This window comes from Arachis hypogaea, chromosome 2 (assembly GCF_003086295.3).
Source record: "Arachis hypogaea cultivar Tifrunner chromosome 2, arahy.Tifrunner.gnm2.J5K5, whole genome shotgun sequence".
Classification (NCBI taxonomy): domain Eukaryota; kingdom Viridiplantae; phylum Streptophyta; class Magnoliopsida; order Fabales; family Fabaceae; genus Arachis; species Arachis hypogaea.
In genome coordinates, this window is record NC_092037.1 from 68,884,007 (window position 1) to 68,905,971 (window position 21,965).

Below are 21,965 nucleotides of genomic sequence, written 5' to 3' on the forward strand. Positions count from 1 at the left end.
TTATCTTTACGTAAAATTGATAGTAAAAAATTATTAAATAATTTAACATATTTAACTAAATTATCATTTAGTAATTATTAACTATCAATTTCATACACATAAAAACTACATGTAAATTTTTATTTTAAAATAAATATTGGAATGTGATTTTATGTATATACACACCATAAAGCAAAATTAATAGAAAAGAATGCAACCTCTCTCAAGCTATAATAAATTATCCTTCACAAAGTAAAGTTAATACCTAATACCTTAATTTATTAACTATTGTTTCGTATAAGAACTAAATGATTATTAAGTACGATTTTTGGTTCTTATAATTTTGATCGAAAATTAAAATCGTTTCAAATTTTTTTTTTTCAAAATCATTTTTAACGTTAGATTTTGTTTTAAAATTATCCTTGAAACTAGAATATCTTTTTTCTTCTTCCTCTTACTCACCATTTCAACGTTCAAATTCTATGCATTTTCAAACTCAATCCACACTTGACCAATGACTATTGCATCTAGTTCACCATTCCTATTTCATTACCACTACATCCCAAATAACCTTAACTCATTTTTATCCAACCCTAACTCTAAATCTCTAAAATTAGACACACTCTTTTTTACACTCACCAACACGAAAAAAAAAAAGAAAAGAAAAAACAGAGGAAGTATAGAGGAATATGAGAAACAGAGGAAGGTGGAAGAAAAAGAAAAGGAGAGGGAAAAAAAAGGAGAGTCAGTGTGTGTAAATTGGGGAAGGATATTTTTGTCTGAAAATTAGAAAAATGATTTTAAAACAAAATTCAACATTAAAGATGATTTTCAACTAAAAAGAATTTTAAAATCCATTTTGATTTTCGGTCAAAATCATAGAGATCAAAATCGAACTTAACTGTTAATAGGAATATCATGGATAAATTTGTTAATATTATTTGTTAGAGACTAATTTAACCGATACAAAATTTGTTAGGTACTAATTTAGAATATCACCCTATATTTAATATTATCAAAACTTCGTTTATTCATCATTTACTAGAGTTAATGTTCTTAAGACATCGGGAAGAAAAACACTCCAGCATATCAGTATTTGAATGCATTGATCTCTTGATTAAAATGTTCCACCAAAACAAGGATGGTACTCCAAAAAAGGATATGATTCTTATTTTAATTAACTTATTTAGTTTCAAGAAACATATGGCACTCATCACATTCAGATAAACCAGTAGAGTCTAAGCATGTTATACACTCATTGATCACCCGTCTTCGATGAATCTATCGGGGGATCCTCGCCTTTGGCAGCTCCGGTGTACGTTTCAGATTCATCAATTGACTTGACGGCAACAACTGAATCCGTCGAGGAGTCTGAAGTTCTCGAAGTAGCTGAATCCGCAACGTCTGTCTCAGCAGTATAGTTGGGAACGAGTCCTTGTGCCTCACGTGCTGCTTTCTCCTTGGCCTTTTTTGCTCTTTCCAACACTTCTTCCTACACAAGCATTTTGTTTCAAAACAGGTACAAATACAAGCATCTCAATCTGTTTAAACCACGCAAATAAAAGTGTAGAAACAAGAAAGCAATGGCATGGAACACATTTATCGATTTCTGTGATCGGTTGATGGTTCCGGTGGATAGAACAAAAGGTTTGATGTTTTATTAAATGAAAAGTTTATGCAAACTAGCATATGGCATTAAAAACTCATAAGAAATTATGAATGAAGCATTCTGCACTAGCTCAAAATTTCCCAATTGGAACAAAAATGCTGAACAATACCAATAGAATCTCCTATTGTTCATCAATTTCTATCAGATAAAATCATACTAGATAAAACATTTGACCACCAGATCCTAGTATTTCAAACACAAGCAGGAGATTTAGAATAATGGGCAACTGATCTAGAACTGAAACAAAGTAACACTAGCCTGGGTTAAAATGATGCTTTACCTGAAACTCCTGTACTTGTTTTTGTTGTTCAGCTTGCAACCTACCAACCGTACTCAGAAACTCGCCAACTGCAGATTCAACTCGCTCGTTCACGGCTTCAGCTACAGCTTTTCCCAAGAAAAATGCATCCAGAATACTCCTGCTGCTGCTGCTGCTATCACCATCGCCTGCATAATTCAGTTACATATTTACTTGATAGACAACAATACACGAAAAGCTAACACAAAAACTACTTTAAACCAGCCCATTCAACAAATATCCAAACTTCGGATCAATTTCGTCCATGTAAACTGCCTTTTTCCTATGGTTATAAAAAGGGCAGCAAGGTGCATAAACATCCCGTGTTAATGTAGGTCTATTAAAAGGCCACACTCAGAATGTAATGTAGGCAGCGTACGCTGATAATTACATCAGTGGTTAATTTCACGGCTTGAATCCGTGACCTTTGAAGTCACAGGGAGACAACTCAACCGGTGGTTATACAACCACATATTTGAACTTCCAAACATTTGACAAAATACACTAGAAAACATGGATTATGAGTAAAGTGTTCACATCTTCTGAAAAGAACAAACTGCTTGGTTCAGCAATCCCAATTCACATTCATATAATTCGCAACCTAAGAATTGTTTTATGTGTACATATAGATTATGAAACACTATACCGACTCACATCGCAAGGTATCCCACTTCTTATTTGTACACAACATTTTCCAAGTTGTAAAAGCGTGCTACAACCAATTAGGTTCCGTGAACATTGAAATGCCAATATTTCAGCCCCAAAGGATTAACATGCTCACAATTAGTCCCAATCGAACTCAATAAATACTATGTAATTCATTTGACAAATTACCCCAAATCAACATAAGCACTAAAGTTTACATAAGCTGGAATATTTTGTCAAACAAAATGCATCTTTCAACTTTGGAAACTAAATTAATACTTTACAATCCAATAACCTAGTCCTATTCGACCAACCCCCGGCGCCAAAAAAAATAAAATAAAATAAAATAAAACAAAAATATGCAGTAGCAGAAACAGCAGCAAAGGTGAACATATTCAACATAAAGTGCCCAAATAAATTGATTCTAAACTTGATGGCGGAACCTCCATTTGAAAAAACCAACACTAAAATAACCCAAAAAATGTGAAAAATAGGGAGGGGAAAAAAGTAAAAGAAGGAAGTGAGACCAGAGGCAGGGCCACCGGGCCAGATGCTACTATTGCAGCGAAGTGCAGTGATAACAGAATCCCTTTTGCAGTGAAATCCAATGCCTCTGAGCTTGGAACAGCAAGAAAGAACATCTAAGTTGGAAGAAAAGGGAGGAAAGGAAGCACGGGTTGTGGCAGATGCTGAAGGCGAAAGTAGAGTGTTCATTGTGCTTTCTCTTCTCTTCTCAAACTGAAACTGAAGCGCAGAGAGAGAGAGAGTATCTGTGGAGTGTGTCCGTATTTCGTGGCAACCCCCACAAGTCGGACTTGTCACTTTTGTCTCGGAAGGAAAAGATATCCCCCACCTATTCGAAATATAAATTTTTAAAAATTTATTTATTATTTTATTCTCATAATAAAAAATATAAGATATTTACAAATTACTAAAATAAGAGAAAAAAAAATGTTAAAACACAAATGAATTAATTAAGTAGAATTAAACTCAGCTGCGATGTGCGGCTAAATATTTTAGTTAATGGAAGTTTTTTGGTGATTTTTATAATTATTTTTAATTAACGTGTTTTATATTTATGTGAAAAAATTTTATTTTTTTAATTTATTTACAAGTGCAAATCATCCATATAAATTAAGTTGGGAAAAAATGTACGTGATTCAATCAAATCAATAATTATTACAGGGTCAACCAAAAAGATATTTCTATGTAAAATTACACTACATGTATACTAATTTGAATAAGGTGATTTGAATTACACAATACACACACGCTTTACATATTAATTCGAATTGACTAAATTTGAATTAGTCAAGATTTAATTTTGTCCATTTTTTATTAAAAAATTAATAATTTATTAAAAAAATTAATAATTTAAAAATTAAAAAATATATATTTTATTTCATGCATTAAAAAAAACTAATAAAAATATTTAATTACAAGACTTCTTTAAAATATTAATAAACTATCAATTCAAATTTTATACAATATTCTTTTGCCCATTTTTAATAGCTCATGAATATTTTTTAATAAATTTATTTAAATTATACCACAAAAAAATATTTTATTCTATACTAAATAATTTTAAAAAATAGCTTAAAAGATGCTATGAGTACTATAAAATTTGTAATGTCTTAATAACTTAGGACATTAAAGAAATACTCTACATAGTCAATAATAATTTAGAAATTAAAGAAAACATATTTTTATCATGTATTTACCTAAATTACTATAATATTATAAACTTTTATAGTTCTCATAATATCTTTTAAGCCATTTTTTTAAAATTATTTTGTATGGAATAAAATATATTTTTTAATTATTTTATATGGAATAAAATATTTTCTTTAATTTCTAAATTATTATTGACTATGTAGAGTATTTTATTTAAAATTTGAGTACATGCATGTATTTATTTAAGTCATTAGAATATTACAAATTTTTATAGTACTCCTAATATTTTTTAAGCTATTTTATTTTTAAATTATTTTGCATAGAATAAAATATTTTTTGTAGTATAATTTAAATAAATTAATTTAAAAATTTTATTAAAAAATATTAATGAACTATTAAAAATGAGCAAAAGAGTATTATATGTAAAATCCAGAAATTTTGAAAAATTTTATTATGAGTCAATTTTAAATTTATTTATTTATTAAAAATTTATTTTCAGATATTATTTTATTAAAAATAATTAAATCAGATTTTGATAATAAAAATATAAATTTTACTCAATTTCATTATTAATGAATAATTTTCTATACTTAAATTATAAAATTTAACAGTTATAAAAGAATAAAAAATTTATATAATTTAGTTTTAAATAATTGAGATTTTAAAATTTAATACTTTAATTTTATAAACAAAGAAAATTAATTATATTATTTCTAATTTTAAATCAAAATACTTAATTAAATGTCAATTAATAAATTAATAATTAAAATAATATTTCTTTTAAATAATTTTAAAAAATTAAATTATATTTTAAATTTATACATTATACTTATAATTTTATTAAAATTACCTAAATTACCCAAAAATCCCCAAATTGAACCCACTGACCCTAACCTAACCTAGCCACCTCCTTTCCCCAACAACACCCACACACAACAGAACCCACATACCCCAACGGAAAAAAAAAAGAAAAGAAAAAAAAGAAAGAAGAGGGAGCACGAGAGGAAAGGAGAGCTGAGAGGATGAGGGGGAAAGGAAGGGGGCGGCGTCGGCGGGGCTGGGAGCCGCCGTCGCCGTCGAGTCATTGAGAAAGAGAGAGAGGCCGCGACTGGAAGAGGAGAGAGGAGCTGCCTTGCATCTTACTATCGTCGTCGCCCTCATCCCGAATCGCCATCATCGCCGGTGCAGGGAGAGGAGCCGTCGTGCCGCCACCGCTGTTGGGTCGTTGTGCTATCGTCAGAAAACAGAGTGCGTACCGAGGAAGGAGAAGCCCTGCCTTCGTGTCCGCTGCCGCCGCCTCTGAGTCCGTCGCCGTCAAGCAGAGCCACAGGCAGAGGGGAGAGATTCGCGAGGAGGGAGGACCGCGAACCGTCCAGCCGCCGCGCACAGTCGCCGCTGGTGTCGCCGGCACCATCCTCGTCAGATTCGCCACCTCCAAAGCTTCTGGCCGCGCCTTTGCCGCTGAAGAACGCCGCTGCCGCCCAGAAACCGCCACTGAAGCCTCGGTATGCTTGTCACCGCGAGTTTCTCTGTAGTGCGCCGCCGTCGGACGCCGCCGTGACCACCACTGAACTCTACGCTGGCGTTAGTCACTGATAGAGGTATCCATGCTGCCTATACTTTGCTTTAGGTCCTTCGCTTCCTTAAACTCGTTCTACTTCTCTACTTTTACTCTATTTTCTGCTACAATTAGGTTGAATATTGATGCTAGTGTTGTCGCGGGACTGTTGAAGTTGTTACTAGTTCTGATTTTGTTATCCTGGTACTGGTCTGATCTTTTTCTTAGGTTTGGTCCATCTGTATGTTCTGTTTTATCACTGCTGTGGTTTTCATGTTCTGATTTTAATTATAGTCCTTACTTTGTCTTGAATCCCCAGGGTTGTAATTGCTATTAATTCCTATCCAATCTGAATCTTTTATTTTGCTGCAACCATGGTCACTGCGGTGAAGATTAACATTACTGCTACCGCTGTTTCGGTTGCTGCAATTGCCGTTCTAATTGCGTGAGAGTCGCATCTGCTGCCATGAACTAAAAGGAGAGGAAATTATCACGATAAATTTGTGCGAACTCGGTTAATTGAGGTAAGGGTTTTCTTAAAATTTATTTTATCTTACAGAATTGTTATAAATAGATATTAATATGAGAAATATATGTCTGTGATTATGATTGTCTTATAGATGTGGTTGTTTGCTGGACTGAATGACTGATTGCTTGATTGCTTGAGTAGTTTGTGATTGTTGAAAAGAAATTAGTTTGAAAAGTTATTTAGTTGATTATTATAAAAAGTGATTTTTCTTGGTTTTGGAGTTATTTTGATAATGTAAATGAATCGGCTTTGGAAACGATTTGAAATATGAAGATAAATTGATTCTAGAAGCGGTTTAATTTTGAATTAGTTTGATTATATAAATGATTTAATATTTGAGCCGGTTTAATTTTGACTAAATTTATTATTGGAAATGGATGGATTTGAAATTAATTTGATATTAGAACTAGTTGAATTTTTGGAAAGTGATTGAGACTTGGAATTGGTTGATTTGAGGAATGATTGGATGGGACCCAAAAAGGGTGGCAGTGTCCGAGGTTTAGAGGAGATGCTGCCGAAATTTTATAAAATTAGAAGTTTTATTTGAAATAGTTATTTTAAAAAGGTTTAATTTTAAGCATTATATGGTTTAAGATTACTTTATTTATCAAAGGAAGAGTTATGTTTTGGATTGGGAATTGTTAGTGAACGGAATGAAAAGAAGGATGATGAGGATTTTCTGAGAAATATGATTTTGAATGAAATTGGAAATTGAAAATGAAATATGGATTGATGCACGATGATGATGTTGAGAATGACTTAGACATGGATGAATGTTGAATGAATTATTTATATGGCTTATGAAATTGAATTATCTGAGACACGAGTTTCCCTGGATTAAGTGTCGTGGCTTGCCACCATGTGTACCAAGTTGAAAACTCGATACTCTGTTGACCCTACGACGTAAGTGTGATCGGGCACTATATAAATTCCTGGGACTGTTACTCTCATTGAGTAATATTGATTATTTGAGAAAAAAACTATGCATAGACTTTTGGGGATGCACGTCGGGGGACAGTCTAAGGACAATTCAGACTTGTCGAGTTGGCTGGATAACCGACAGATGAGCCTCATCAGCCATAAGACAGGCATGCATCATATGCATTTGTATGCTTTGCTTGGGTTTGAACTTGTTTTAGTTTTCCTAATTGCTAAACTGTTCTTAACTGCTATTTGAACTATTTGCTGTAATTGCTACCTACTTGTGCTTTCTTTGTCTGTCTTGCCTGTGTTTGTCCTGGCGTGCTACATTTGAGAATAAACTTTGGTGCTGAATTAATGATTGTGTTGTTTGATTGCGTGGTTGATTTCTGATTGAGATTTTTCTTATAAGAAAGGAAAGGTTTCAGATTTCTGAAAGACTAAATATGGTTTCTTCGAAAAGGTTTGAACGATTTCCTATTGGTTTTTAAAAGATTCATAAGGTAATGATAATCACTGAGTTTGAAAATAGTTTGCTTATTAAATATCTTTTTATGCAACTTTGAAACTCCGTGATGAGACCGTGTGGTTAGTCTCCTAAGATGAAAAATAGATTAAAACTGAGACGAAAGATGAGACGTGGTCAAAAGACACTAGTACAGTAGTAAAAAGTTCAATTTATACTAAAACTAGCTACTAGGGTTACAAAGATAAGTGATTGATGCAGAAATCCACTTCCGGGGCTCACTTGGTGTGTGCTTGGGTTGAGCTTGAGCTTTACACGTGCAGAGGCTTCTCTTGGAGTTAAACGCCAAGTTGTAACATGTTTTTGGCGTTTAACTCTGGTTTGTGACGTGTTCTGGCGTTTTACTCCAGAATGCGCATGGAACTGGCGTTGAACGCCAGTTTGCGTCATCTAAGGTCGAACAAAGTATGGACCATTATATATTGATGGAAATCTCTGGATGTCTACTTTTCAATTGCGTTGAGAGCACGCCATTTGGAGTTTTGTAGCTCTAGAAAATCCATTTCGAGTGCAAGGAGTTCAGAATCCAACAGCATCAGCAGTCCTTTGTCAGCCTGAATCAGATTTTTTCTCAGGTCCCTCAATTTCAGCCAGAAAATACCTGAAATCATAGAAAAACACACAAACTCATAGTAAAATCCAGAAATGTGAATTTTTCATAAAAACTAATAAGAACATCCCTAAAAGTAGCTAGATCCTACTAAAAACTACCTAAAAACAATGCCAACACCAAACTTAAATTGTTGCTTATCCCCAAACAACTAAAAATCAAATAGGATAAAAAGAAGAGAATATACTATAAATCTCAAAATATCAATGAATATTAGTTCTAATTAGATGAGCGAGACTTGTAGCTTTTTGCTTCTGAACAATTTTGGCATCTCACTTTATCCTTTGAAGTTTAGAATGATTGGCATCTATAGGAACTCAAAGTTCAGATAGTGTTATTGATTCTCCTAGTTAAGTATGTTGATTCTTGAACATAGCTACTTTTATGAGTCTTGGCCGTGGCTCTAAGCGCTTTGTTTTCCAGTATTACCACCGGATACATAAATGCCACAGACACATGACTGGGTGAACCTTTTCAGATTGTGACTCAGCTTTGCTAAAGTCCCCAATTAGAGGTGTCCAGAGTTCTTAAGCACACTCTTTTTGCTTTGGATCACGACTTTAACCACTCAGTCTCAAGCTTTTCACTTGGACTTGCATGCCACAAGCACATGGTTAGGGACAGCTTGATTTAGCCGCTTAGGCTTGGATTTTATTTCCTTGGGCCTTCCTATCCATTGATGCTCAAAGCCTTGGATCCTTTTTACCCTTGCCTTTTAATTTTAAGGGCTATTGGCTTTTTCTGCTTGCTTTTTCTTTTTCTTTCTTTCTCTTTTTTTTTGCAATTTTTTTTTCGCAAGTTTTGTTCTTCACTGCTTTTTCTTGCTTCAAGAATCAATTTTATGATTTTTCAGATCATCAATAACATTTCTCTTTTTCATTATTCTTTCAAGAGCCAACAATTTTAACATTCATAAACAACAAGATCAAAAATATGCATTGTTCAAGCATTCATTTAGAAAACAAAAAGTATTGTCACCACATCAACATAATTAAACTAATTTCAAGGATAAATTCGAAACTCATGTACTTCTTGTTCTTTTGTATTAAAAACATTTTTCATTTAAGAAAGGTGAAGGATTCATGGAATTATTCATAGCCTTAAGACATAGTTACTAGACACTAATGATCATGTAACAAAGACACAAACATAGACAAACATGAAGTTTAAAAACCGAAAAATAGAGAGATAAGAACAAGGAAGTTAAGGAATGAGTTCACCTTAGTGATGGTGGCGCCTTCTCTTTGAAGGACCAATGATGTCCTTTGAGCTCCTCTATGTCTCTTCCTTGCCTCTGTTGCTTGATCCTTAGTGATTTGGTGCTCCTATCCTTAGTTGCTCCTAATAATTGTGTGGAGAAAAATGTATCCCCTGAGGTATCTCCGGGATTTCTTGATGATGAGCTTCCTCATGCGTCTCTTGAGATCCATGGATGGGCTCTCTTGTTTGCTCCATCCTCTTCTTAGTGATGGGCTTGTGAGATGAATCTCTCCATCTCCCATGACTCAGAGGTGGAAGCAATTGCCTTCCCTTTCCTCTTTCTAGAGGTTTCTCCGGTCTTAGGTACCATCAATGGTTATGGAAAAACAAAAAGCTATGCTTTTACCACGCCAAACTTAGAATGTTGCTCGTCCTCGAGCAAAAGAAGAAAGAATAGATGAAGAAGAAGAAGATATGGAGGAGAGGGAGAGAAGTGTGGTTTCGGCCAAGGGGGGTAAGAGAGGGTTGTGTTGTGTAAAAATGAAGAAGGATGGAGGGATTTATATAGTGGAGGGAGAGGGTAGTGGGTTCGGTTATTTAGGGTGGGTTTGGGTGGGAAAGAGATTTTGAATTTGAAGGTAGGTGGGGTTTATGGGGTAGAGTGGATGGATGTGAGTGGTGAAGAGGTGATGGGGAAGAGTGCTTGAGGTGATTGGTGAATGATGTTTGGGGAAGAATGTTATGAAAAGGTGTGAGAGAGAGGGAGAAGGTAGGTGGGGATCCTGTGGGGTCCATGATGAGCGGATAATTTGTACGCTTTTTGGCATTGTTTTTAGTATGTTTTTAGTATGATCTAGTTAGTTTTTAGTATATTTTTATTAGTTTTTAGTTAAAATTCACTTTTCTGGACTTTACTATGAGTTTGTGTGTTTTTATGTGATTTCAGGTATTTTCTGGCTGAAATTGAGGGACCTGAGCAAAAATCTGATTCAGAGACTAAAAAGGACTGCAGATGCTGTTGGATTCTGACCTCCCTGCACTCGAAGTAGATTTTCTGGAGCTACAGAAGCCCAATTGGCGCGCTCTCAACGGCGTTGGAAAGTAGACATTCTGGGCTTTCCAGAAATATATGATAGTCCATACTTTGCCCAAGATTTGATGGCCTAAACCGGCGTTCAAAGTCACCCTCAGAAATCCCAGCGTTAAACGCTGGAACTGGCACCAAAATGGGAGTTAAACGCCCAAACTGGCATAAAAGCTGGCGTTTAACTCCAAGAGAAGTCTCTGCACGAAAATGCTTCATTGCTCAGACCAAGAACACACCAAGTGGGCCCGGAAGTGGATTTTTATGTCATTTACTCATTTCTGTAAACCTTAGGCTACTAGTTTTCTATAAGTAGGACATTTTACTATTGTATTGAGATATCGAGGGGTAGCTATCTTCATTGTTATGCTATCTTAGATCATTGGGAGGCTGGCCTCATGGCCATGCCTAGACCTTGTTCTTATGTATTTTCAACGGTGGAGTTTCTACACACCATAGATTAAGGTGTGGAGCTCTGCTGTACCTCGAGTATTAATGCAATTACTATTGTTCTTCCATTCAATTCCGCTTGTTCTTGTTCTAAGATATCACTTGCTCTTCAACTTGATGAATGTGATGATCCGTGACACTCATCATCATTCTCACCTATGAACGTGTGACTGACAACCACCTCCGTTCTACCTTCGATTGGGTGAATATCTCTTGGATTCCTGATTACACGATGCATGGTTGATCTCCTGACAACCGAGTGCTCGCCTGACAACCGAGCCAACCATTCCGTGAGATTAGAGTCTTCGTGGTATAGGCTAGAACTGATGGCGGCGTTCAAGAGAATCCGGAAGGTCTAACCTTGTCTGTGGTATTCTGAGTAGGATTCAATGATTGAATGACTGTGACGTGCTTCAAACTCCTAGCAGGCGGGGCGTTAGTGACAGACACAAAAGAATCACTGGATTCTATTCCGGTCTGACCGAGAACCGACAGATGATTAGCCATGCTGTGACAGAGCATAGGAACATTTTCACTGAGAGGATGGGAGGTAGCCACTGACAACGGTGAAACCCTTGCATAAGCTTGCCATGGAAAGGAGTAAGAAGGATTGGATGAAGACAGTAGGAAAGCAGAGAGACGGAAGGGAAGGCATCTTCATGCGCTTATCTGAAGTTCCTACCAATGAATTACATAAGTACCTTTATCTTTATCTTTGTGTTTTATGCGTCTATCACTATATCCATTTGAGTTTGCCTGACTAAGATTTACAAGATGACCATAGCTTGCTTCATACTAACAATCTCTGTGGGATCGACCCTTACTCGCGTAAGGTTTATTACTTGGACGACCCAGTACACTTGCTGGTTAGTTGTGCGAAGTTGTGTTTATGCCATGGTATTGAACACCAAGTTTTTGGGATTCATTACCGGGGATTAATTGATTTATGAAAAGTATTGATCACAATTTCGTGCACCAAGTTTTTGGCACCGTTGCCGGGGATTGTTGAGTTTGAACAACTGACGGTTCATCTTGTTGCTTAGATTAGGTATTTATTTTTTTCGAAATTCTTGAAGATGAATTCTAGAGTTTCATGATGATTTGTTGAAGTCTGGCTGGCTGAGAAGCCATGTCTAATTTCATTGGACCGAGGTTTCAACTTATCATCACAAGAGCTTGTTGATTTCTATCAATCTTGCTTTTGGAGCAGTGATCTGCTAAGGCTTGGCTGGCCATTGGCCATGTCTAGTGTTTTGGACCGAAGCTTTCTTTGAAAGTTTGGCTGGCTGTGAAGCCATGTCTAATTCCTGGACCGGAGTCTTAGACTAGCATTGCACTGATTCCTGGAATTCTCATTAAGAATTTTGATACCTTTATCTTCTTTTTCCACTTAATTTTCGAAAAACACAAAAAATTTACAAAATCAAAAAAAAAAACAAAAAAATATTTTTCCTGTTGAGACTCTAGTCTCATTTTAAGTTTGGTGTCAATTGCATGCATTCATTCATGTGTCTTAAGGATCTTCAAGATGTTATTGATGATTTCTTACTCTAATCTTTGAATTCTCTTGACTTGAGTGTTTATGTGTCTCATATGTGTCTCATTAGTGTCAGTAGTATACAAACTGCTAAGTTTGGTGTCTTGCATGCATTGTTATTTGATTCTTGTTGCATTTTGATTATTCCTTATTATTAAAAACCCAAAAATATTTTTAATTTGTGTCTTCTCAAGTCAATAATACAGAGAATTGAAGATTCAGAACATGCCGCAGAGGAATTATACAGAAAAAGCTGGGCGTTCAAAACGCCCAGTGAAGAAGGACAGACTGGCGTTTAAACGCCAGCCAGGGTACCTGGTTGGGCGTTTAACGCCCAAAAAGGTATAGTTTTGGGCGTTAAACGCCAGAATGTGCACCATTCTTGGGCGTTTAACGCCAGAATGGCACAAGAGGGAAGATTCTGTTTTTCAAATCAAATTTTTTTCAGGTTTTCAAAGTTTTTCAAAATCAAATCTTTTTCAAATCATATCCTTTCAATCATGTGTTTTCAAAATCAATTTCTTTCCTTTTTCAAAGATACTTGCTATCAATTAATGATTTGATTCAACATTTCAAGTATGTTGCCTTTTCTGTTGAGAAAGGTTTAATGTTTGAATCATATCTTCTCTTGTTAGCCAAGTTTTTAATTTTCAAAATCAAATCTTTTTAAAATGTTTTTCAAATCATATCTTCTCAATCACATCTTTTTTTTAAAACTAATCATATTTTCTTAATCACATCTTTTTCAAAATAATTCAATCAAATCTTTCTGATTTCTAATTTCAAAATCTTTTTCAAAAATCACTTGATCTCTTTCCCACTCTTGGTTTTCGAAAATTAATTAGTGTTTTTCAAAATGTTTTCAAAATTTCTTACTTAATTTTCGAAAACCACTTCCTTTCTTCTCACATCCTTCTATTTATGGACTAACACTATTCCTTAATGCAAAATTCGAACTCCATCTTCTTTGATAAGTTCGAATTTTCCACTTCTGCCTTCCATTTTTCTTTTCCTCTGACACCTCAAGGAATCTCTATACTGTGATATAGAGGAGTCCATATTTTCTTGTTCTCTTCTCTCTCATATGAGCAGGAGCAAATACAAAGGCATTCTTGTTGAGGCTGATCCTGAACCTGAAAGGACCTTGAAGAGAAAGCTAAAGAGAAGCCAAAGCACAACTCTCTGTAGAGGACCTAACCGAATTCTTCAAAGAAGAAGAACCTATGGCAGCCGAAAACAACAACAATGCCAACAATGCAAGGAAGGTGCTTGGTGAATTCACTGCACCTACTCCCGATTTCTATGGGAGAAGCATCTCTATCCCTGCCATTGGAGCAAACAACTTTGAGCTTAAGCCTCAATTAGTTTCTCTAATGCAACAGAATTGCAAGTTCCATGGACTTCCACTGGAAGATCCTCATCAGTTTTTGGCTGAGTTCTTGCAAATCTGTGACACTGTCAAGACTAATGGGGTTGACCCTGAGGTCTACAGACTTATGCTATTCCCTTTTGCTGTAAGAGACAGAGCTAGGACATGGTTGGACTCTCAACCTAAAGAAAGCCTGGACTCTTGGGAAAAGCTAGTCAATGCCTTCTTGGCAAAGTTCTTTCCACCTCAAAAATTGAGTAAGCTTAGAGTGGAAGTCCAAACCTTCAGACAGAAGGAAGGAGAATCCCTCTATGAAGCTTGGGAAAGATACAAACAATTAATCAGAAAGTGTCCCTCTGATATGCTTTCTGAATGGAGCATCATAGGTATTTTCTATGATGGTCTCTCTGAACTGTCCAAAATGTCTTTGGATAGCTCTGCTGGAGGATCTCTTCATCTGAAGAAGACGCCTACTGAAGCTCAAGAGCTAATTGAAATGGTTGCAAATAACCAATTCATGTACACTTCTGAAAGAAATCCTGTGAACAATGGGACTAGTCAGAAGAAAGGAGTTCTTGAGATTGACACTCTGAATGCCATATTGGCTCAGAACAAAATATTGACTCAACAAGTCAATATGATTTCTCAAAGTCTGTCTGGAATGCAAAATGCACCAAGCAGTACTATGGAAGCTTCATCTGAGGAAGAAGCTTATGATCCTGAGAACCCTTCAATGGAAGAGGTGAACTACATGGGAGAATCCTATGGAAACACCTATAATCCTTCATGGAGAAATCATCCAAATTTTTCATGGAAGGATCAACAGAGACCTCAACAAGGTTTCAATAACAATAATGGTGGAAGAAACAGGTTTAACAATAGCAAACCTTTTCCATCATCTTCTCAGCAACAGACAAAGAGTTCTAAGCAGAATACCTCTGACTTAGCAACCATGGTCTCTGATCTAATCAAAACCACTCAAAGTTTCATGACTGAAACAAGGTCCTCCATTAGAAACTTGGAGGCACAAGTGGGACAGCTGAGCAAGAAAATTACTGAACTCCCTCCTAGTACTCTTCCAAGCAATACAGAAGAAAATCCAAAAAGAGAGTGCAAAGCCATCAACATGGCCGAATTTTGGGAGGAAGGAGAGGCAGTGAACGCCACTGAGGAAGACCTCAATGGACGTCCACTGGCCTCCACTGAGTTCCCCAATGAGGAACCATGGGAATCTGAGGCTCAAAATGAGACCATAGAGATTCCACTGGACTTACTTCTGCCATTCATGAGCTCTGATGAGTATTCTTCCTCTGAAGAGGATGAATATGTCACTGAAGAGCAAGTTGCTAAATACCTTGGAGCAATCATGAAGCTGAATGACAAGTTATTTGGAAATGAGACTTGGGAGGATGAATCCCCTTTGCTCACCAAGGAACTGGATGACTTGTCTAGGTAGAAACTGCCTCAAAAGAGACAGGATCCTGGGAAGTTTTCAATACCTTGTACCATAGGCACCATGACCTTCAAGAAGGCCTTGTGTGACTTAGGGTCAAGTGTAAACCTCATGCCTCTCTCTGTAATGGAGAAGTTAGGGATCTCTGAGGTGCAAGCTGCAAAAATCTCACTAGAGATGGCAGACAATTCAAGAAAACAAGCCCATGGACTTGTAGAGGATGTTCTGGTTAAAGTTGAAGACCATTACATCCCTACTGATTTCATAGTCCTAGAGACTGGGAAGTGCATGGATGAATCCATCATCCTTGGCAGACCCTTCCTAGCCACAGCAAGGGTTATGATTGATGTTGATAGAGGAGAGTTGATCATTCAAGTGAATGAAGAATCCTTGGTGTTTAAGGCCCAAGGATATCCCTCTGTCATCATGGAGAGGAAGCATGAAGAGCTTCTCTCAAAAACAGAGCCCCCACAGTCAAACTCTAAGTTTGGTGTTGGGAGGCCACAACCAACTTCTAAGTTTGGTGTTGAACCCCCACATTCAAACTCTAAGTTTGGTGTTGGGAGGTTCCAACATAGCTCTGAGCATTTCTGAGGCTCCATGAGAGTCCTCTGTCAAGCTAATGACATTAAAGAAGCGCTTGTTGGGAGGCAACCCAATGTTTTATAATTAACTATTTTCCTTTGTCATTTTAATTTTTTTGTAGGTTGATGATCATGAGAAGTCACAAAATAAATGAAAAAAGCAAAAACAGAATGAAAAATAGGAAGAAAAACAGCACACCCTGGAGGACGCACCTACTGGCGTTTAAACGCCAGTGAGGTTAGCAGATGGGCGTTTAACGCCCAGTCTGGCACCATTCTGAGCGTTTAACGCCAGAAAGGGGCACCAGACTGGCGTTAAACGCCAGAAAAGGGCAAGAAGCTGGCGTTAAACGCCAGAAATGAGCACCAGCCCGGCGTTTAACGCCAGAATTGGCACAAAACGAGATTTCGCTTGCCATTTGGTGCAGGGATGACTTTTCCTTGACACCTCAGGATCTGTGGACCCCACAGGATCCCCACCTACCCCACCACTCTCTCTCTTCTTCACCCATTCACCAATCACCTCAACACCTCTTCCCCAAAAACCCTTCACCTATCAAATCCCATCTTTCTCTTCACCACTCACATCCATCCTTCATAAAACCTCACCTACCTCACCATTCAAATTCAAACCACTTTCCCACCCAAACCCACCCTCCCTTGACCTAACCCTACCCTTCCCCCACTCCTATATAAACCCTCCTTCACTCCTTCATTTTCACACAACATACACACCACTTCTCCCCCCTTTTGGCCGAACACAAAGCCATTCCCTTCTTCCTCATTTCTTCTTCTTCTACTCTCTTCTTTCTTCTTTTGCTCGAGGACGAGCAAACATTTTAAGTTTGGTGTGGTAAAAGCACTGCTTTTTGTTTTTTCATAACCATTTATGGCATCCAAGGCCGGAGAAACCTCTAGAAAGAGGAAAGGGAAGGCAAAAGCTTCTACCTCCGAGTCATGGGAGATGGAGAGATTCATCTCAAGGGTGCATCAAGACCACTTCTATGAAGTTGTGGCCTTGAAGAAGGTGATCCCTGAGGTCCCTTTTTCACTCAAAAAGGGTGAATATCCGGAGATCCAACATGAGATCCGAAGAAGAGGTTGGGAAGTTCTTACCAACCCCATTCAACAAGTCAGAATCTTGATGGTTCAAGAGTTCTATGCCAATGCATGGATCACCAAGAACCATGACCAAAGTGTGAACCCGAATCCAAAGAATTATCTTACTATGGTTCGGGGGAAATACTTGGATTTTAGTCCGGAAAGTGTAAGGTTGGCATTCAATTTGCCCATGATGCAAGGAGATGAACATCCTTACACTAGAAGGGTCAACTTTGTAAAGGTTGGACCAAGTCCTCACAGTCATATGTGAAGAGGGCGCCCAATGGAAGAGAGATTCAAGAGGGAAGCCAGTTCAACTGAGAAGGCATGACCTCAAGCCTGTGGCTAGGGGATGGTTGGAGTTCATCCAACGCTCAATCATTCCCACTAGCAACCGGTCCGAAGTTACCATAGCCGGGCTATCATGATCCATAGCATCATGATTGGAGAAGAAATAGAAGTTCATGAGGTTATAGCCCAAGAACTCTATAAGGTGGCGGACAAGTCCTCTACCTTGGCAAGGTTAACCTTCCCTCATCTCATTTGTCACCTCTGTTATTCAGTTGGAGTTGACATAGAGGGAGACGTCCCCATTGATGAGGACAAGCCCATCACTAAGAAGAGGATGGAGCACACAAGAGACCCCACTCATCATGAGATCCCTGAGATACCTAAAGGGATGCACTTTCCTCCACAAAACTATTGGGAGCAACTAAACACCTCCCTAGGAGAATTAAGTTCCAACATGGGACAACTAAGGGTGGAGCATCAAGAACACTCCATCATCCTCCATGAAATTAGAGAAGATCAAAGAATCATGAGGGAGGAGCAACAAAGACAAGGAAGAGACATTGAGGAGCTCAAGCACTCCATAGGATCTTCAAGAGGAAGAAAAAGCCGCCATCACTAAGGTGGACCCGTTCTTTGATTTCCTTGTTCTTTATTCTTCTGTTTTTCGAATTCTATGCTTATGTTTATCCATGTTTGTGTCTTGTGATCATTAGTGTCTTAGTGTCTATGCCTTAAAGTTATGAATGTCCTATGAATCCATCACCTCTCTTAAATAAAAACGTGCTTAATTGAAAAAGAAAAGAATTGCATGAATTTTGAATTTTATAACAGTTTAATTATTTTGATGTGGTGGCAATATTTTTGTTTTCTGAATGTATGCTTAAACAGTGCATATGTATCTTGAATTTGTGGTTCATGAATGTTGGCTCTTGAAAGAATGATGAAAAAGGAGACATGTTACTGAGGATCTGAAAAATCATAAAAATGATTCTTGAAGCAAGAAAAAGCAATGAAAAAAAATCGAGAAAAAAAAAGAGAAAAAGAGAAAACGAAAAAAAATAGAGAGAAGAAAGAAAAAGAAAGAAAAAGGAATAAAGTTGTGATCCAAGGCAAAAAGAGTGTGCTTAAGAACCCTGGACACCTCTAATTGGGGACTCTAGCAAAGCTGAGTCACAATCTGAAAAGGTTCACCCAATTATGTGTCTGTGGCATGTATGTATCCGATGGTAATACTGGCAGACAGAGTGCTTTGGGCCACAGCCAAGACTCAATAAGTAGCTATGTTCAAGAATCATCATACTCTACTAGGAGAATCAATAACACTATCTGGATTCTAAGTTCCTAAAGAAGCCAATCATTCTGAATTTCAAAGGATAGAGTGAGATGCCAAAACTATTCAGAGGCAAAAAGCTAAAAGCCCCGCTCATCTAATTACTACTGATCTTCATGGATGTTTTTGGAATTCATTGCATATTCTCTTCTTTTTATATTAATTGATTTTCAGTTGCTTGAGGACAAGCAACAATTTAAGTTTGGTGTTGTGATGAGCGGATAATTTGTACGCTTTTTGGCATTGTTTTTAGTATGTTTTTAGTATGATCTAGTTAGTTTTTAGTATATTTTTATTAGTTTTTAGTTAAAATTCACTTTTCTGGACTTTACTATGAGTTTGTGTGTTTTTCTGTGATTTCAGGTATTTTCTGGCTGAAATTGAGGGACCTGAGCAAAAATCTGATTCAGAGACTAAAAAGGACTGCAGATGCTGTTGGATTCTGACCTCTCTTCACTCGAAGTGGATTTTCTAGAGCTACAGAAGCCCAATTGGCGCGCTCTCAACGGCGTTGGAAAGTAGACATCCTGGGCTTTCCAGCAATATATGATAGTCCATACTTTGCCCAAGATTTGATGGCCCAAACCGGCGTTCAAAGTCACCCTCAGAAATTCTAGCGTTAAACGCTGGAACTGGCACCAAAATGGGAGTTAAACGCCCAAACTGGCATAAAAGCTGGTGTTTAACTCCAAGAGAAGTCTCTGCATGAAAATGCTTCATTGCTCAGCCCAAGCACACACCAAGTGGGCCCGGAAGTGGATTTTTATGTCATTTACTCATTTCTGTAAACCTTAGGCTACTAGTTTTCTATAAGTAGGACCTTTTACTATTGTATTGAGATATCGAGGGGTAGCTATCTTCATTGTTATGCTATCTTAGATCATTGGGAGGCTGGCCTCATGGCCATGCCTAGACCTTGTTCTTATGTATTTTCAACGGTGGAGTTTCTACACACCATAGATTAAGGTGTGGAGCTCTGCTGTACCTCGAGTATTAATGCAATTACTATTGTTCTTCCATTCAATTCCGCTTGTTCTTGTTCTAAGATATCACTTGTTCTTCAACTTGATGAATGTGATGATCCGTGACACTCATCATCATTCTCACCTATGAACGTGTGACTGACAACCACCTCCGTTCTACCTTCGATTGGGTGAATATCTCTTGGATTCCTGATTGCACGATGCATGGTTGATCGCCTGACAACCGAGTGCTCGCCTGACAACCGAGCCAACCATTCCGTGAGATCAGAGTCTTCGTGGTATAGGCTAGAACTGATGGCGGCGTTCAAGAGAATCCGGAAGGTCTAACCTTATCTGTGGTATTCTGAGTAGGATTCAATGATTGAATGACTGTGACGTGCTTCAAACCCCTAGCAGGCGGGGCGTTAGTGACAGACGCAAAAGAATCACTGGATTCTATTCCGGCCTGACCGAGAACCGATAGATGATTAGCCATGCTGTGACAGAGCATAGGAACATTTTCACTGAGAGGATGGGAGGTAGCCACTGACAACGGTGAAACCCTTGCATAAGCTTGACATGGAAAGGAGTAAGAAGGATTGGATGAAGACAGTAGGAAAGCAGAGAGACGGAAGGGAAGGCATCTTCATGCGCTTATCTGAAGTTCCTACCAATGAATTACATAAGTACCTCTATCTTTATCTTTGTGTTTTATGCGTCTATCACTATATCCATTTGAGTTTGCCTAACTAAGATTTACAAGATGACCATAGCTTGCTTCATACCAACAATCTCTGTGGGATCGACCCTTACTCGCGTAAGGTTTATTACTTGGACGACCCAGTACACTTGCTGGTTAGTTGTGCGAAGTTGTGTTTATGCCATGGTATTGAACACCAAGTTTTTGGGATTCATTACCGGGGATTAATTGATTTATGAAAAGTATTGATCACAATTTCGTGCACCAGTCCACAAATCCTGAGGTGATCCTGTGGGGTCCACAGATCCAGAGATGTCAAAGATTTATCATCCCTGCACCAATTAGGCGTGTAAAACGCCCTCTGCATGCAATCCTGGCATTTAACGCCAGACTGAAGCTTGTTTCTGACGTTAAACGCCCAAATATATCATGTTTCTGGCATTTAACGCCAGTCCGATGCTTGTTTCTGGCGTTAAAGGCCAGCTTTCCTCAGGGTGCAATCCTGGCATTTAAATGCCAGATTGCTACTTATTTCTGGCGTTCAACGCCAGCTTCATGCTCTGTTCTGGCGTTGAACGCCAGCCAGATGCTCCTTACTGGTGTTTAAACGCCAGTAAGCTCTTTCTTCAGGGTGTGCTATTTTTCTGCTATTTTTTATTCTATTTTTAATTTTTGAAATTGTTTTGTGACTCCACATGATCATAAACCTAATAAAACACAAAAGAACAATAAAAATATAAATAATTAAAAATTGGATTGCCTCCCAATAAGCGCTTCTTTAATGTCAATAGCTTGACAACGAGCTCTCATGGAGCTTCACAGATGTTCAGAGCATTGTTGGGACCTCCCAACACCAAACTTAGAGTTTGAATGTGGGGGTTCAACACCAAACTTAGAGTTTTGTTGTGGCCTCCCAAAACCAAACTTAGAGTTTGATTGTGGGGGCTTTGTTTGACTTTGTATTGAGAAAAGCTTTTCATGCTTCCTCTCCATGTTTACAGAAGGATAACCTTGACCCTTAAACATAAGGTAGTCCCCATTCAATTGAAGGACTGGTTTTCCTCTATCAACATCAATCACAGCTCCTGCTGTGGCTAGGAAGGGTCTTCCAAGGATGATGCTTTCATCCTCATCCTTCCTAGTGTCTAAAATTATGAAATCAGCAGGGATGTAAAGGCCTTTAACCTTTACTAATGCATCCTCTACTAATCCATAAGCTTGTCTTATTGACTTGTCTGCCATCTCTAATGAGATTCTTGCAGCTTGTACCTCAAAGATCCCCAGTTTCTCTATTACAGAGAGTGGCATAAGATTTATACCTGACCCCAGGTCACACAGAGCCTTCTCAAAGGTCATGGTGCCTATGGTACAGGGTATTAAGAATTTACCAGGATCTTGTTTCTTTTGAGGTAAAGTTTACTGAACCCATGTATCTAGTTCACTAATGAGCAAGGGAGGTGCATCTTCCCAAGTCTCATTACCAAACAACTTGGCA

The 21,965-nt window shown here is 37.7% G+C and overlaps 1 protein-coding gene, 1 long non-coding RNA gene and 1 other non-coding gene across 3 annotated transcripts; 1 reads left to right on the forward strand and 2 right to left on the reverse strand.

Annotated features, from left to right (window-relative positions):
- Nucleotides 1-1,068: 1,068 nt before the first annotated feature.
- Nucleotides 1,069-3,455, reverse strand: LOC112747324 (uncharacterized). The gene is made up of 3 exons (XM_025795286.3): nucleotides 3,119-3,455; nucleotides 1,929-2,095; nucleotides 1,069-1,471 (listed from the first exon to the last, which is right to left on the reverse strand). Exons 1-3 carry the CDS (start codon nucleotides 3,303-3,305, stop codon nucleotides 1,235-1,237), a joined length of 591 nt encoding a protein of 196 aa, XP_025651071.1. The 5' UTR covers nucleotides 3,306-3,455; the 3' UTR covers nucleotides 1,069-1,234.
- Nucleotides 3,456-5,755: 2,300 nt separating this feature from the next.
- On the forward strand, nucleotides 5,756-6,294 carry LOC112719579 (uncharacterized). Its single transcript, XR_003161859.2, has 3 exons — nucleotides 5,756-5,866; nucleotides 5,959-6,027; nucleotides 6,143-6,294. It is a non-coding gene; the product is annotated as an uncharacterized lncRNA (long non-coding RNA).
- Nucleotides 6,295-14,308: 8,014 nt separating this feature from the next.
- On the reverse strand, nucleotides 14,309-14,416 carry LOC112763417 (small nucleolar RNA R71). The gene has a single exon (XR_003182873.1). It is a non-coding gene; the product is annotated as a small nucleolar RNA R71 (small nucleolar RNA).
- Nucleotides 14,417-21,965: the final 7,549 nt, after the last annotated feature.

Bases quoted from the DNA above. Each gene is read 5' to 3' on its own strand.
- LOC112747324 (XM_025795286.3), bottom strand. From the start codon at position 3,305: ATGAACACTCTACTTTCGCCTTCAGCATCTGCCACAACCCGTGCTTCC. The intron at 2,096-3,118 runs GTCTCACTTCCT...TGAATTATGCAG, and splicing joins GCCCGGTGGCCCTGCCTCTG to GCGATGGTGATAGCAGCAGC. The intron at 1,472-1,928 runs GTAAAGCATCAT...ATGCTTGTGTAG, and splicing joins AACAAGTACAGGAGTTTCAG to GAAGAAGTGTTGGAAAGAGC.